The 15,543-nt window shown below is 40.2% G+C and overlaps 1 protein-coding gene across 1 annotated transcript in view; it reads right to left on the reverse strand.

Moving 5' to 3' along the window:
* Positions 1–877: 877 nt before the first annotated feature.
* KCNB2 (potassium voltage-gated channel subfamily B member 2) overlaps positions 878–15,543 on the reverse strand; it is a 157,532-nt gene continuing 142,866 nt past the window's right edge. Inside the window, exon 2 of the mRNA XM_044424196.1 lies at positions 878–3,034. Within this exon, the coding sequence (XP_044280131.1) occupies positions 878–3,034 (2,157 nt within the window). The remainder of the gene's footprint in view (positions 3,035–15,543) is intronic.

Raw genomic sequence — 15,543 nt, forward strand, 5'->3', positions numbered from 1 at the left:
TTTTCATGGCCATTTGGCACATTTTATTGCCACAGAAAAATAATTATACAATATAATAGTGTCTTTGTTTTGAGTTCTAATGTCAAAATTTCAATTTCTGGTCATTAAATCTTGCACAGTGTTAAGATATTTTCATTCAAAGCTTGCAAGTGCATCCGTTAAATCTATGCAAATAAAAATAATGGAGCTATGGTTTTACTTCACAAATAAAAGGAGAAACACCTCATATATTTAAACAACCAGCTTATACTTTATGGGCTTTTAAACAGAAAGCAAGATAGGTGAGATGCTTTAAGAAGTAGTTGCAATTTTGCAACATAAGTCTGTATAAATCCTCCAGGCAGACGACTGTGCAGGAAGTACCTGTGTCCCAGGAAACGTTTTCCACAAATCCTTGACCACTGGTGATCTCCCCACAAATCCAAATTATTTACAAATGTATGCATTTTTCAGGCTCACAGCACCTTGTTTCACACTTACAAACACATGCATCAACATTTCATCCTTTCATGTGCAAATTCCAAAATTCAAGGAAGAAAAAGGTTTTTGTTTTGTTTTTTTAGAAAAATGTATCTACAATCATACGTGAAAGACTGAAAATGTCAAACATTGCAGAAGATGAGCTCTGAAAAGAGCTCTTTATTTTACTCACTGTTCTTGTATTATTTCTTTTCCTGAATTTTTCTCTCTTTTGTGTTTTGTTACAAAAAAAGCAGTTTTCCACTTTGAAATTAAACAGTACTTAAACTAAACAATTCTTCATGCCATGCAAAAATAACATTTTATATACTTTGAGGCTTCCCATCTTTTAGTTCATAGGCATTGCTAATGGCTGTTTTAAGAAATGTTTTTTTGTCATTATTGCTCTCTTAACTAGTCACATGCTGGTTTCCCGGGTGGGACAAAAACCAGGTTCTCCAGGATTCGTATGAATTTCTGGGGAAAACAAATGGTTTTCCATTTTGTTACTTTCTTGTCTATTGTCCCCTTTTACTTCCCTCCCACCATGGTAAATGTCTTGAGTACAGTTCTGACCCAAGCTTTTGGGGGAAGAAGAACTGACAATGGGCTCTTCTGTTAAATGGTTCCCATCTTTGTGTTTATCCCCAAAGCAATTTGCCTTGATGTCCTGCTGCTTGTCATGTCTTATGCCAGGGCTCTCCATGAAGTCTTCTTCTTCTCCAGTGTCTATTTCTGTAAAGCTTCTCCTCTCTTTTGAAGGAAAAGTAAAAAGCTTTTGCTTTGGAAACAGAGGGGACGATTTCTTAGAAATTCCCTGACAAACCACCGGCGAATCAGCGCCTAGCAAGGGCCGTTCCCCTTGTGGCGAATTCTCTTCTAAGAGAATGGTGCTGATATGCTGAGGGGTTGACTTCATGAAGTCTGCTGCTGCCATTACTGGCAATGGTCTTGCAGTGCTTGGTGGTGTCTGTGGAGCATTGTCTCTGTTCTCCTTAAAATTAACCTTAAGGGACCTTGATTTTAATGGATTGCTTCCTTTTAGAGAACTTTTAGGACTCTCCATAGCACTGTCGAAGTGGAAATGGCCATGCAGCAGAGACTGGGAGCCTGTGTTTTCAGTGCTCATTGTTGTTGGGCAGTAGTCAAAAGTGATGTCTCTGGGGGAAAACATTTTATCTCTTGCAAGTGATAACAACTGAGAACTCTTTGCTCTTTGGTCTTCTAAATGGACAGACTCTGCTGGATACCTTAGTTGTACATGAGAAGTGGTGTACGGAGGAAGAGGGGACCGGTCTGTCTCAGTGAAATCAGTTGCACAGCTGGCAAAGCTGTCCATGCTGGAAGTGCTTCTCATGTCAGTCACTACATCCTTGGGTCCTGACACTGGAGGTTCTCTCTGTCCAGTTACCTCTTCCATTTCTATTTCCTCCTCATACAGGGGAGGTTTTGCTGATAGTTCTTGGTAGGTGGCATTCAGATTAGGCTGAGACTGAGTTTTAGTAATTTCGTTATATAACATTTCAAGTTTCTGAGCACTCAAGTGCTGGGGGCTGGATGCTGCTGCTGCATTGTTCAGTAGTTCATGAGAATCTTGCTGGCTCACCTCATGGTATTTGTTCTCCAAGGACTTATTAGAACTTGTTTCAGACATTGTCCTTCTGGCCCATTTCCAACGGCTTGGAGATAAGTGGTTATCATCGGGAGTTTCTTTTGAATTGGCTGCTTCCTCAGTCTTACTGGAATCTACGGCTACATCAATCAGCTCCATACTGCGAGCAAAGGCATCTTTGAGATTCATTGAGACAATGCTTCCATTTCTTTTTGCTCGCTCAAGTGCCTCCCTTCTTTTAATGGCTTTCTCCTGCCGTTTTTGCTCCTTATAAAACTCCGAGAAATTGTTTACTATAATGGGAATGGGTAGTGCTATTACTAGCACTCCTGCAATACAACACAATCCTCCAACTATTTTGCCCAGTAACGTTTTGGGATAAATGTCACCATAACCTACTGTAGTCATAGTGATGGTAGCCCACCAAAATGATGCAGGGATACTAGTAAACTTCGTGGCATCTTCATCTTTCTCAGCAAAAAACACAAGACTGGAAAATATCATAATTCCCATTGCTAAAAATAAGATCAATAAACCCAGTTCATTGTAACTCCTCCTGAGGGTAAATCCTAATGACTGTAGTCCTGTTGAATGTCTAGCAAGTTTCAGGATCCTGAGTATCCTCATGATACGGAATATCTGCACTACCCGGCGGACATTTTGGAATTGGAGCACACTTTTGTTGGACTCAGTGAGAAAAATGGTGACATAATAGGGCAAAATGGCCAGTAAGTCAATCACATTTAAGGGGCCTTTGAAGAACTTCCACTTGTTTGGAGATGACAGGAAACGCAAAAGATACTCCATAGTGAACCAAGCTATACACACAGCTTCGACATGTGCTAACTGTGGGTTGTCATTTAGCTGTCCAAATTCATCAATTACTTGAAGCTCAGGTAGAGTGTTGAGTGATAAAGCAATGGTGGATAGTACAATGAACAAAATGGATACAATGGCCAAAATCTGTAAAACAAAAATAAGCAAAATTATGGTTAGGAAGTCATAAAGGTTGCTTGAAATTCAATCAGCAAAAATAGTACAAGTCGTCATATTCAGCTCAATGCAATTAGGAAGGGTCCACTACTTTGCTTCTATTTATTCTCCCAAGTGCTAACACAAGATGTTTAACTTAGGCTGCAATCCTCTGTAAGCATATTTGAGAGTAAGTTCCACCAAACACAGCTGGAATTATGGCAAATGTATATGGTGGTGCTGTTACCAGCCATATAGCTTGTTTAAATATTAAAGGCATTTAGAAAGAAAATTTTAGTGGTTGTTCTGCATTTAAGAATTCACTTCTCAGAAGGTTTATTAGTGTACTCAGGATATACAGCAAAATGCCTTTCTGTTGGACTAGGATTTTAGTACTAATGTTAAAAGTATGAATGACTGGATATTTGTATGCATTTTGATAGCATTGTTAACACACATAGTTAGGTTGCATCCATAGTCACAGGGTTCCTTTTCTTTCACTTTGGCTTACAGGATGTTACCAAATGGGACATATCTCCAAATAAATGAAGTTCATTTCAGGAATCCAAACAACAGCCAGAACTATTAGCAGATCAGGCTATATGTTTAGCAAAGCAAGAACAACAAAACATGTAATGGTGATGATGAAATGCTATGTGCCACAGAATCAGTTGACATGTTTTTATCCTACAGGGAATCCTAATATGGCAACTCACAGAAGATTGAAAGAAGGTGTCAACTAGGAGATGGTAAGATGGCACCACACTAGAAACCCAATGACATCAAGAAGTGGGGCCCTGCCTCCTCACGTTATCTTCTTGTGGCAGGGGTTTGAGGAATCTGGTCCCTGGTCCCTTAGTCATTCCCTGGCTCTGCTTTAAAGTTGCAATTCTAGTCACAGTGCATAATAATCCATGAGAAAAGGCCTATGCAGGCCTTCACCTGCTCATGAGTGGGGCGAAAGTAGGGAAGAACATGGGCGTGCAAAGCCACCAAAGTTCATCTGAACGTGTTTATAGAGCAGTTTTCAAACTTTGTGCTTAGCATACAAAGGTCTCGTGACAGCAGGGTGTGCAGGGTCATTGAGGAAGGGGCTTACATGTATGTTCAAATCCTGTTTCCTATTTTTGGCCTACATATGAATGGGCATATGCCTGCACAGTGCTACAGATGTTCTGATAAATGTCCATCATCTGACATTAACTAGTATTTAGTATGGTAACGGTGTACTTTTGATTGGAATATCTCCAATTTTCAACTGGTGTTAAAAGCTGACTTTGTTCTTCTTCATCTCATCTATCACTCTAACAGAACATTTGAACATCATTATATATAATAGGAACAGAAAAATGAAAGTAGAAAAGATGTAGTATTATAGACATTTTGTCCATTCCTTTCATCCTTATGCAAGCATCTTCTGTATGCAATTTAAGTCACAACAGTTAAACCACAGCTATTGTATTAAGCTGTGAAAAGAACAAATGAGGTTTAAATATGATACAGATCAAACTGTGTATGTTGACAGTTTTCCTGAATAAGGGGATTCTTTCTGATTAATTTCTCTTGTGGCAACCAGGTTTTTAAACTCCCTCCCTAGAGAGATTTAGTTGAACTGTTTGGTTTTAAGCTTTCAGTGCTGCTAAGTCCTTTTTATTTCACTGAGCTTTTCTTTTGAGTTTAAATTTTGTCTTCCTGTTTTTATAATGATTTTTTTAAAAATTCACCATTGGTTTTAGGTATGAAATTCAATTTAGTAACCTCAGCTCTTTTTATCAGAACTTGATCTATTTTTATTGTAACTTGAACTATTTTATTGTGTTTCATATGTTTTGGGTTGCATCCAGATCCTGCTTGTTCAAGTGGGCTGGTTGAAGATTCTACTCAATGAGAAGTTTCGGCTGAATGGGGTTGACTGTGGTGTGGAGAGAAGTGGGGGACCGGGTGCAGCGGGGGACACCTCTGACAGCGTGGAGACGCATTCCATCTTCAATGGGCAGATCTTGGATCCAACCTGTATCAGGGATTTCTTTTGTAAAACTCCTTGTATTTCTTCTATGAAGAAAAAAAATGGATATCTATTTTTAAATTAAAAGTAATCAATGAATGTAAACAGGTGCTGGCTTTCATTGTTGATGTAATTTTCCTTTTGTTACATGTCTCTAGGCATTACCTGTACGGTGGGCATTACAGCTCTGTATATGGTGTCATCACTATATCGTGTCTCTGTCGCTCCCCATCGGGGTAGCAATGAGAACCATGGAAGTCCCATGTGCAGTGAACTTGACTTCCCTGCACATGGGACTTCTGTAAGTGGGAAAGCCTCTACACAGCAAAGCCTGAATGTTCTTCTAGGCAAAGCTCTGGCTTGATTTAGGACCCACTTGTTTGACTTTCTGTTGCTTCGGGGTATTCACAAAGCTCTCCTCCAGCACCATGTTTTGAACACATAAGTTTTCTTCCTGTAAGCTTTCTTCACTGTGGCTGGGAATACAAGAGTTCGCATGATCCTGACTGTGGTCTCCAGTGAAACATCCTTACATTTGATTATCTTTTCTAGTGCCTTATTTGCTGTCCTTCCAAGTCTCAGTCTTCTAATTTTTTAGCTGTGGTTTCCCTTTGAATTGATGGCTGAGTTATGTGAAATTACAGTGTCAGGCTCTTCATTAGTGATAGAAAAGTTCTGTAATTTTCTAAATATTCAGCTGCAGTCCTGATTTCTTACTTCCTGCTTTACCTTTTACCAGGAGTCATTTTCAGTCATTGCTGCTTTCTGCCAGTAGTATGGTATCATCTACTGGCAGAAAGGGGGCTTTCTACTTTGAGTCTCACTTTTGAAATTAAAAGCTGAGGGTCATTCTCACAGTCTGCTCCTGGTCTTATTTTTGCAGCAAGAATTTATTTTTTAAGGTCAAGAACTTAGGAAGAGCAGACAAGCTCTGGATAGAAGTGGGGACCAGCTCTGAACCCGGGTCTGGAACCCCAGCATGTGGATGCCTGGTACCCTTCCTGCTCACAGATAGGACAGCTGTCAAGGTCCTACTGTGTAGGAGAGGCACCCCTCCCCCACCAGCTTCACTTTTGGTTTCACAGGAAGTTCTTTGTCTCTTTGGACACATAGAGTAAGGTTAGGTTGCAATAAGGATATTTGTTGTCCAGACAACATTGGGTTAAAAGCTTGTGCTTGCTCTATATTTTCTGCTGAATAAACTTTCCTTTCTAGGTGTTGTGCTTGTTCATGTGTGTGTGAATGCAAAACCAAGGCTCACTGACAGCATCTGTTAAATCTCAGCAAAATATGTGAATTCTTTTGAGGCAATTTGGCAGGCATCTACCTGCATTGAGGTGCATTGCTTCCTAAGACTACCCAGTGCAGCAGGATGTGGTCCTGCCCACCTGTTCTTTTATGGCCTAGGAGGCTGGATGATGGGACACTGAAAAGTAGTTTTGCAGAAGAGAACTGCTTTTTGCAGAATTCTTTCTTTTACAGAACCTTAAACAAAAACAAAACCCAGTTCTCTTTTCCCTTGGGTTTAAATGGGCACATTGGGATGGAGCCAATGCTAGCTATTCACCAGCAGTGGAATGGATTTTCCTTATTCCTTGCACCTTCCTGTGTAGCCCACTCCCCAATTTGCTACAGGAGTTAAAGGTGTTTTTGAAGCATATTCGACAGGCATGTGGGGCCCTGTAGGGGGAGAGCAAGAAGCAGCCCCTGTGCACAAGCAGAGGTTGGCCACGTGCTGTTGGGTTGTACCCAGTCCCTCCTTGTGAGGAAACCAGAGCTGCATGTGTGAAGTGGGGTCAGCCTAAGACCCACTGGAGCCCCCTTCCTCCCCATTTCCCCTTGTTATGGGTACACAGGGACTACAGTGTACTGACCATCACCTGGAACAGTATGTGCTTCTATATGCAGCTGAGAGCCACTCAGAGCTGAGCACAGAAGTGATGTATGTGTATCCTTTATTTACATAATTAGCTTACCAGCCATGCCCTCACCTCCTCTGTAACTATGACAAATGGCTGGTCTACCCCCTTGCATATGCAAGAGCTATGCACACTGCAATTGCCTGAGTCTGATTTAGAAGTTAAAGGCCACCACTGATTTTTAAGTAAAGGTTTTGATGCTGCTTTTGGTTAGCTTATTGACACATTTTCAGGTAAGCAATAAAATGCGTAGTATCAACTCACTATTTCATCTACCATTGTCAGTAGGGCTCTGAATATTATAAGGTATTCATAATCAATACTGGATGAAATATTAAGTCAGCTGAGGTAATTTTTATTTTGTTGGAAGAATGGGAAGCCATCCAGACATAAAATCAATACACTTGTGATCAGTGGAAAATGAACAGTAAGTACTGAATGTCTGAGATGAGCTAGCTCTTTTGAGCAACAGGGAACCAAGTTGAAGCCTGGTAATTTTAGAATATGTCTCTCCACTGACTTCAGCTAGGACTTGATGCTAAATACCACATTAGTAGTAGAAAATTAGCAAAGTAGAAGTTTAGAAATATCACATGAATAATTGAAAGATGTGACTCAGTTCAGGATGGAATATAAGAACAAACACAAAGTGCATTTCTACTTGATGCAACTACAAGTAGATGTCTTTTCATTTTTAAAAGAATATTTGATTTGTTCAAAGAATTCAGTTTCATGCAGTCCTGCACATCTATATACAAACCAACCATACACTGCCATAATTCAGCATAAAATAGTGCCAAGATTAACTTTTAGTTAACAGTCTGCTACCTAGGAATGATGAAATCTCAAGTAGTCCTAATCATTGTGCTTAATATATTTTAGAGAGAGTGAAGGATAACTAACAGTTCAAGCCTTAGAGAGGCATAATAACATAAGATTCAAACCAAGGCTGAATTTCTCCCAAATGAATAATTATCATCATCAAAATTACATTTTGAAGGTACAATAGTGACAAAACTCCAGCATTATTTTCCCAAGTTCTACTTCGCAGATTCTACTACTATGGCTGATTGACAAGACTAAGAGTGACTTTAAACCCCTATTGGATGACTGAAGTTCTTTGTGCACTTATGTAAGAGTGAACCCCACTGGAAGATTCACGTATGACCTACATCTCAGTGAATATAGACAGAAAGACAAGGTAAGTAGGGGCCAGAATATCTTCAGGTCAAACAGCAACTGACAGTGATTGATTAGCTGCAGTGATAGCACTGAAAGCCAGAGGTTGTGGTCTATACACAGTATTACATTATTTGTAATGTTTTACAAACTGACACAACAAAAGACAATTTCTTCCTTGTATAATAGTAAAGGTTGAGGGGAAAAGTAAATGTTAAAATAATAGAATTAAATACATTGGGAAAGCTTAAAATAATTAAGGCTGTTACCAATATAGATTTTTCCTGCATGTGTTTGAAAAAGAACTGTAGGAAAGCAGACAGAAAATGGCCAAAGACATGCATCTCTGTCATGTCAGGTTAAATAAGATAAGTTGCTTGAAAGACAGTGCTCCCATGCTACAATTAACCCCTCTCACATTAAAAGGACACACATTTTGCTCATTTCTGGGCACTTACAGGTTTTACCATAGGGTTAGGGTTGGAGTTACAAAGGGAGATGTAACAGTGGCATGGATGCAGTGGAAATACAAATTCTGGAAGGGCAATACTCTTGATGGCGAAGGAGCTGCAAGCACACAATGAAGGTGCATGAAGTTAAGTTTAAATTCTGAGAGACAACCTAGATGATAGTAGAAAAAAGCCAGAATGAGGTAACTGCTTCAGGTAGCAGGGAGGACACAACAGGGGTAGCCCTACAGGAGGAGTACATTCCTCCTGAGGCAGCGCTTGCTGGAATGCACCATTCAGTGGGAAATATGTAACCACCAGATGACAAAATATACCTTGCATGAGGAAAGCTAGTATATCAAGGGGACTGTTGCATTAGCACTCAACAGTCTTTATATGGAAGAGTATTCAAGATGCAACATCACACCTACAAACTGAACTGGTACAACCCAGTAAGATGTATTCTATTGAGTTGATTTTCCCAGTCAATCCCAATTTCCTAAGCTGATTTTCCAACTTAGTTCTTACTGTCTCAACTTTACTGGAGATGTTGTTTGTATATGTTTTATGTTATCACTCACATGTAGTACATCTCAAAAGAACATACATCCAACACAATATAGCCTAATGCTTCTGCACAAGAAACCTCACATTTTCCCCATTCAACAGCTGCGAAAAGCTACTTAGAGACCCCTGACATTTTGCAAATTTCTCTGTTTGAGTAAACAAAGCAAGATGTACTATCTAATTTGGTTAAACTTCATGGAATGTTATATTTCTCCTATATATGTTTTATATTGAAGTATTGCATGCTTCACAGCCTAGTGCCACTCCCCCAAAACAACAAGATTGTGTAGTTTCATCTGAACAGGTCTAGACATTCATAGCATTTAAATATACTTATGCGACTTTCGTTTGAACCTGACACCAAGATAAGTACCTTATTCTTGACTTACTAAAGATGGTCACACAAGCAAGTCCTTGGCTGAATTTCCACAGATGGATCCCAAGGAAGTTTTCCCATTTTAACCAGTAGATGTCTCTATTATACCATGCTGGTATACAAAAGGCCATTATGACCTTTCTATAAGACTGAAATTGCAGTAAATGGATCAGTATATCTAGCTATCTCATACACTGAGTAAGAGCACTATTTCCTATTTAAAAAACAACAAAAGAAACAGGTCCTAACTGCTACCTGGAAGAGTAGGTGAAAGCTGAAGAGCCTAACTTGACCCCTTTGAAATCCTGCAGGCAATCACAGAGTAATACTTATCTTCATGCGTCTTTTTCCTTTTCAGCATCTGCTTTTTATCTCTGTGTTAAAATCCCCGTCTGGTCTTGGATGACCTTTCAGCTCCTAGGAGATTCTTTCCTGGCCCCCTCTTGTACTCTATGCTCCCTCTTCATTCATGTCATGCCATTATGAATTGCTTTTAAATGTATGCAGCTAAGCCACTTCAGCTGTATAACTTCAGATACACGTGTATGTTAGACCCAGCATGTAGAATGGACAGGTGCGTGCAACACAGGACTACAGCTGGCTGCAGTCACCTGCAGTACCTTGACCTGGTGGAAGGTATGCATTTGTTACAATGTGCTATCTAAAATGACTTATGTATTTATTTATTTAGAAAATTTCTAGGCTGCCCCATTCGCCGAAGCCTCGGGGCAGCTTACAAATAAATAAATTAAAATACATAAATAACAATATAAAATACACATAACTGTATAAAATAAGTCTCCCTGGCCAAAAAACTTTAAAATAAAAATAACATTAACAATTAAAATGACGCTTGAATAAAAAGGTCTTCGCCTGGCGCTGAAAAACAAATAATGACGGCACCAGGCGGACCTCTCTGGGGAGCGCATTCCATAGACTGGGCGTCACCGCAGAGAAAGCCCTCCTCCGAGTACTTACCCTCCTAATTTCCTTCACGGAGGGTTCCCAGAGAAGGGCCTCTCCCACTGATCTCAGGGGGGTGGGCAGGCATATATGGAAATAAGTGCTGCTTCAGGTAGCCAGGACCCAAGCTGTTTAGGGCTTTATAAGTGATCACCAACACCTTGAATTGGGCCCGGACTTCAATGGGAAGCCAGTGAAGCTGACGGAGGACTGGAGTCATGTGAACATAATGCCCAGTCCCCGACAGCAGCCTGGCAGCTCTATTCTGCACCAATTGAAGTATCTGGACCGTCTTCAAGGGTAGCTCCATGTAGAGCACGTTGCAGAAGTCAAGTCGGGAAGTCACCAACGCGTGTGTCACTGTCGCCAGGCAGTCGTACTCCAGACTTTGGGCTTATCATCATCATCATGTAAACTAATTGCAAACTCAATCCCCCAGGTGCATATCTGTATCCTCTATGTATGTAGCTGTGGGTGTGTCCATGTGCAAGACAGAGTAAGCAGCAGTATTGGGCAAGTCTAACGTTTTCAGAAATAAATACTCTAAAGGACAAAGCATACTTTGCAGCTATGGCCTGGTGCCACTGGGCTGTAAAATGTAGCAAGCAAGCAAGCAAGCAAGCAAGCAGACCTTTGCTCAGTTGTTGGAGTCCACCAGGGTGGTGTGGAGAAGGTGGGCATGTGTCCCTTGCCAGGTACCCCAAACTAGGTGCCAGAGCTGCAACTTCATTGTATTTTCAGGAAAACAACTTTCTTCAGGGTGCCTTTACAATAAGTTTATTTTAAGAGTCATCATCTATTGGCTTCTGATGAAAGTCCCTGATCATTTTTTCAAATGCTTGCTGCTTTCTGCCAGATATTTGCTGCATTCCTGTACACAGAGATTCTGTAAGACTCACCACTCTATACAGAATACTACCATAAGGGAAAATGTAATTTATATTTAAATGTAAGCTACCTGGAAGCATTGTGACAAGAGGATTAAGCACTGGAAGAAAGCTTCTGAAAGCTTCATTTTTGTTTCTTGACCAATACTTCTAGAGCATAGTAAAGCATAGCAATTAAAAGATGAAGGGAGCTACATGAATGTAAACTTATAATGACAGAAAGCTTATTAATAAACAGAGCTTCTGATGAATTTCATCCTGCTTTTGAAAGGGCCTAACTAGATATGAAAAATAGTGAGGGACCATAGTTTTTAAAAGAATAGGGTCATGAGCACACAAGAGGAGTCATGCTGGTTTGGGCTAAGGATCCATCTGGTTGAGCCTTGTCCAACCAGGTGACCACAGCTTCCATAATTTTCAAGCTCCAGAGAATCCACAAGTAGACTATGAAAGCAACAGCCATCTCTGTAAGCTGTTTCCCAGGCAATGGTGGGTTATACTGCCTTTGAACAGGGAGGTTCCATCATGAGTAATTATCATTGATGGATCCATCCTTTATGAATCCAGCTAATCTGTTTAAGGATACCTAAGGGTGCAATCTTATGTATGCTCAGACAGAATAAATTCCTGAAATGATGTAAGTTATAGGATATTTCTGCATGAACATGCATAGTTGTGCCCTAAGATGGTGTACATCTTGATACCTGGTGGCAGAAACAACTGAATTATGCATTTCATGAAGAAAGGCATACTTTCTGTATGTCCCGAATATATTGCTAATGAATGTCATTGGATGACATGACCCAACCCCCACAAATCAAATTGCATATCCTGAACACAGATGGTGTTGCCTTTATTTCAGGTTAGTAAACTGAGCAAACCTAATCCACCTGCCTATGCTGCCTGCCTTCTCTTTCCATAGGCCAAAGATATGACCCCCTCAACTCCGTCCAAAGAATGGAGGTAGAGCCAGAGATATGCTGTACGGTGAGATGCTACAAGGTGCAGTATAACATATGGGTTATGAATGTTCCCTCCCCTTTTCCATTTTGCTGCATTTATCCCCAAGAAATTATTTGTGCAAGCCAATTCTTTTCAGGTTGGGCTGCAGTTCAGAAGGGACAGCTGGTGGAGGGCAATGCTCTTACCACTCCCCTCTGCATTCCTTGCATGAGATAGCTGTCTTGCTTTGCCTTAGGGTAGGGCCAGCCCCACTCAATCTTTCCTTTGCCCTTGCCTTATTCTTTGCTTTCCATCTCCTCCCTTTTCTCATTGGCTTCCCCATGTGTGACCTGGCAAATGCACACACTTAAGAAAGTGAACAGACTCCAGAATCACTTAGTACCAGAATCAAGTTAGATATGGGTAAATGTATGGACACATTTTGAGGCACTGGATTCTGTACGTCAAGAGTGGAGAAACTCCAAGTTGTCATGAACAATTGGGAGGGAGCAGGCATACACAAGCATGCCCACCACATCTACTTCTACTCAGCAACTCACAAGCAGCTCTTTTGTAGTTTGTTGGGTGTGAAATCAGGAGCTGGATCACTGGTTGTTTAGGGGCTAAATAGGCCATTGCTTGTTAGTTAACTCCCTAAATAATGCAGCAGGTAGAGTTTGGACGACGCACTCAGCAAACTACAAAAAGGTGATTTGTAGGTTGCTGAAAGAAAGTGGTAGGCACTACTTGCATCCAGCTGCCCGTGGGTTGCTTAATGCATGAGTTGTTATTACGTGTGAACCAGACTGGTGTTGCCAGGGTGAGGCTTAAGTGATCACAGTTCCCTGGATGAGCTACATGCTCCAGAAAAGATCCTAAGCCTAATATGGCATATGACAAAATGGAGGTTGTTGCTCCTTCTTTATCACAGTGAAGAGGCTGATGAATTCTTCCTCAAATGAGGCAAAAGCTTCCACTCTCTTATGTAAATAGATGGCTGTTTTCCTTCCATTCCATTTATTTTCCAAAGGTGGGCCAGTACCTAAACATTTAATTCTGTTTATTTTCCTTCAGCATTGCATTTATATTTTTTTGGAACTTGATAAATTACTACAATTATTTGCTTATCAATCTTAGTTAAAACACAATAGGCCTTTTTTTACATCACCACACACCAGGGGGAGGTTTAAATTAATAAATCAATTTTGGACTAATGAATGACGCCAGCTTATCCAGAATGAATCCTTAAAACTGAAGCAAAGAATTAACCTCTAGGAACAAGAAGTTGGGATTAGCATATTTGTAACCAAGTGCTGCAAGCTTCAGTCCAGCAGACCCTTGGGATGAAATGGTGGCACTTTTGTGATGCAACATGTGTGAAAGCATTGACTGGAAAGTTTATGAACATGCTCAGCAGCACAAAGCCTGAAGGCCTACTGAGTCTGAGGTGCTGTGCTTCAAGTTTCACATTCTTAGTCTCAAAGTCTTTCCCAGCCTTTTCAAACAATGCACTGAGTTATTAGTTTTTCTCTAGCATTCCCTTGCTATGGTTAAAACAAAAACAAAAGCAAAAAAACAAAAACATAAAGGCAGTTGCACCCAAGTTGTATAAGAGATAACATTGTTTCTCTAGCTGCCACAGTTGGGCTGATCTAGCCTAGCTCTTGTGATGTTCTGTCGTGTTTTCTCGGTACTACAGTGATAAGCAATAACATGGCTTATGTTTTGCACATCTCATGCTTCCATACCAGCATCTTTATTTTCAGCTATGAATAAGAATTATGTAATAAGATGCTAACGGCAGCATGGAGAAGAACCTTTTTGGAGATCCTCTCAAAGGGCCTCTCGGTGATTAGGGTAATGGGTACTTTGGCCACATTCCACAGATTGATACATTAGAGTGGCCTTGCTATCCTGAAGAAGTACCAGACCACAAATCCTAGTTTTCCCATCCAGCATGGTATTAGCTTTTAGTAGCCCTCTGGAAATCTTATCCTAATGATCAGTCAGATTTTATCTGAAATGGTCAATTAGCACACAGTCTTATGGCTATTGCTGCAAACTCCTGAAATGAGATGCTTACAGTCATCCAGCACAGAGCAGGAGGAGTGGTGGAGGCAATCCTCACCTCCCTTTCCTCCCACCTTGCATTTTCTTTTTCCTGACTTCCACAGTCTCCTTCCTTCCTCACACAACCCTCCAAATCCCCCTTCACCAAGGTTTTGTTCTGTTATCAATCTTCAATGGTAGACATATGGAAGATGCAACATACAGACAACACAGTCATTTTGTAAGAATAATTCAGGTCACTCTGCTTGGTTCTCTACCCAAGTAGCACATGGAGAGTATTGGACGTTAATCTTGGGCCACATTATGATTTTTGTGCATTGCCATTGAGATATCCTGAGACAAGGTTTTTCTTCAGCTTATTGGTGTCTGGTGGCATCCTTGTTACAGAGGATATGCAGAAGTGGCATGAAAGTTCTTTGATTTTACAAAGGTGATTTATGATTTTTTTTGTTGGCCTTTAGCAGGATTTGGGGAGCTGTTTCAGTACAGACCCAGAAAAGAACTGATCTTGTTTGAAAGTATTGAGTCTTGTCCATTCCATGCTTTCAGTTTATCTTTTCTATTATATATGTACCTTATCTATAATAGACACGTGCATACAGTTATGAACCATTCTTTCATAAGTCTACTCAGTGCTCTTTGACATTGGGAGGCAAATGTTAGAAGATCAACCACTCAAATACTTTTGCATCATCTGTGAGAGTTACCTTTCTCTGCTCATGAGAAGATGCATGCACAATTTATTCCTCTTGCTTTTTTTGTTTTGCTTATGTTGATCAAGAGAAGAGCTTTAATTTCAGGTCCCCAACAAAAGCCTTCATGTTTACACAGGAAATTGCCTAAGCTTATCTTTTCAGAAAGTAGAAATAGTGTGCAATATCTTTCAGTTCAGAATGAGCAAGTATGTAAGAAGTGTCAAACAATCCAGAACCAAAAATGAGCTGTTACCCTGATTTTTATAATCTTATTACAGAGCTGCAGAATTTGATAGCACTTTACAATGGTTATAAACTGTGTAACCACATTTTGTAACCATAAAATAATGACACATCCTGGTGTGGCAGGAATTGGTTTCAGCAAAGGAAGCAAAAGGCTGTAACAAAAAAAAAAAAAAAAAAAAAAAAAAAAAAAAAAAAAAAAAAA

Source organism: Varanus komodoensis, unplaced genomic scaffold (assembly GCF_004798865.1).
Source record: "Varanus komodoensis strain SLA01 unplaced genomic scaffold, ASM479886v1 scaffold14_1, whole genome shotgun sequence".
In the NCBI taxonomy this organism is placed as follows: Eukaryota; Metazoa; Chordata; class Lepidosauria; order Squamata; family Varanidae; genus Varanus; species Varanus komodoensis.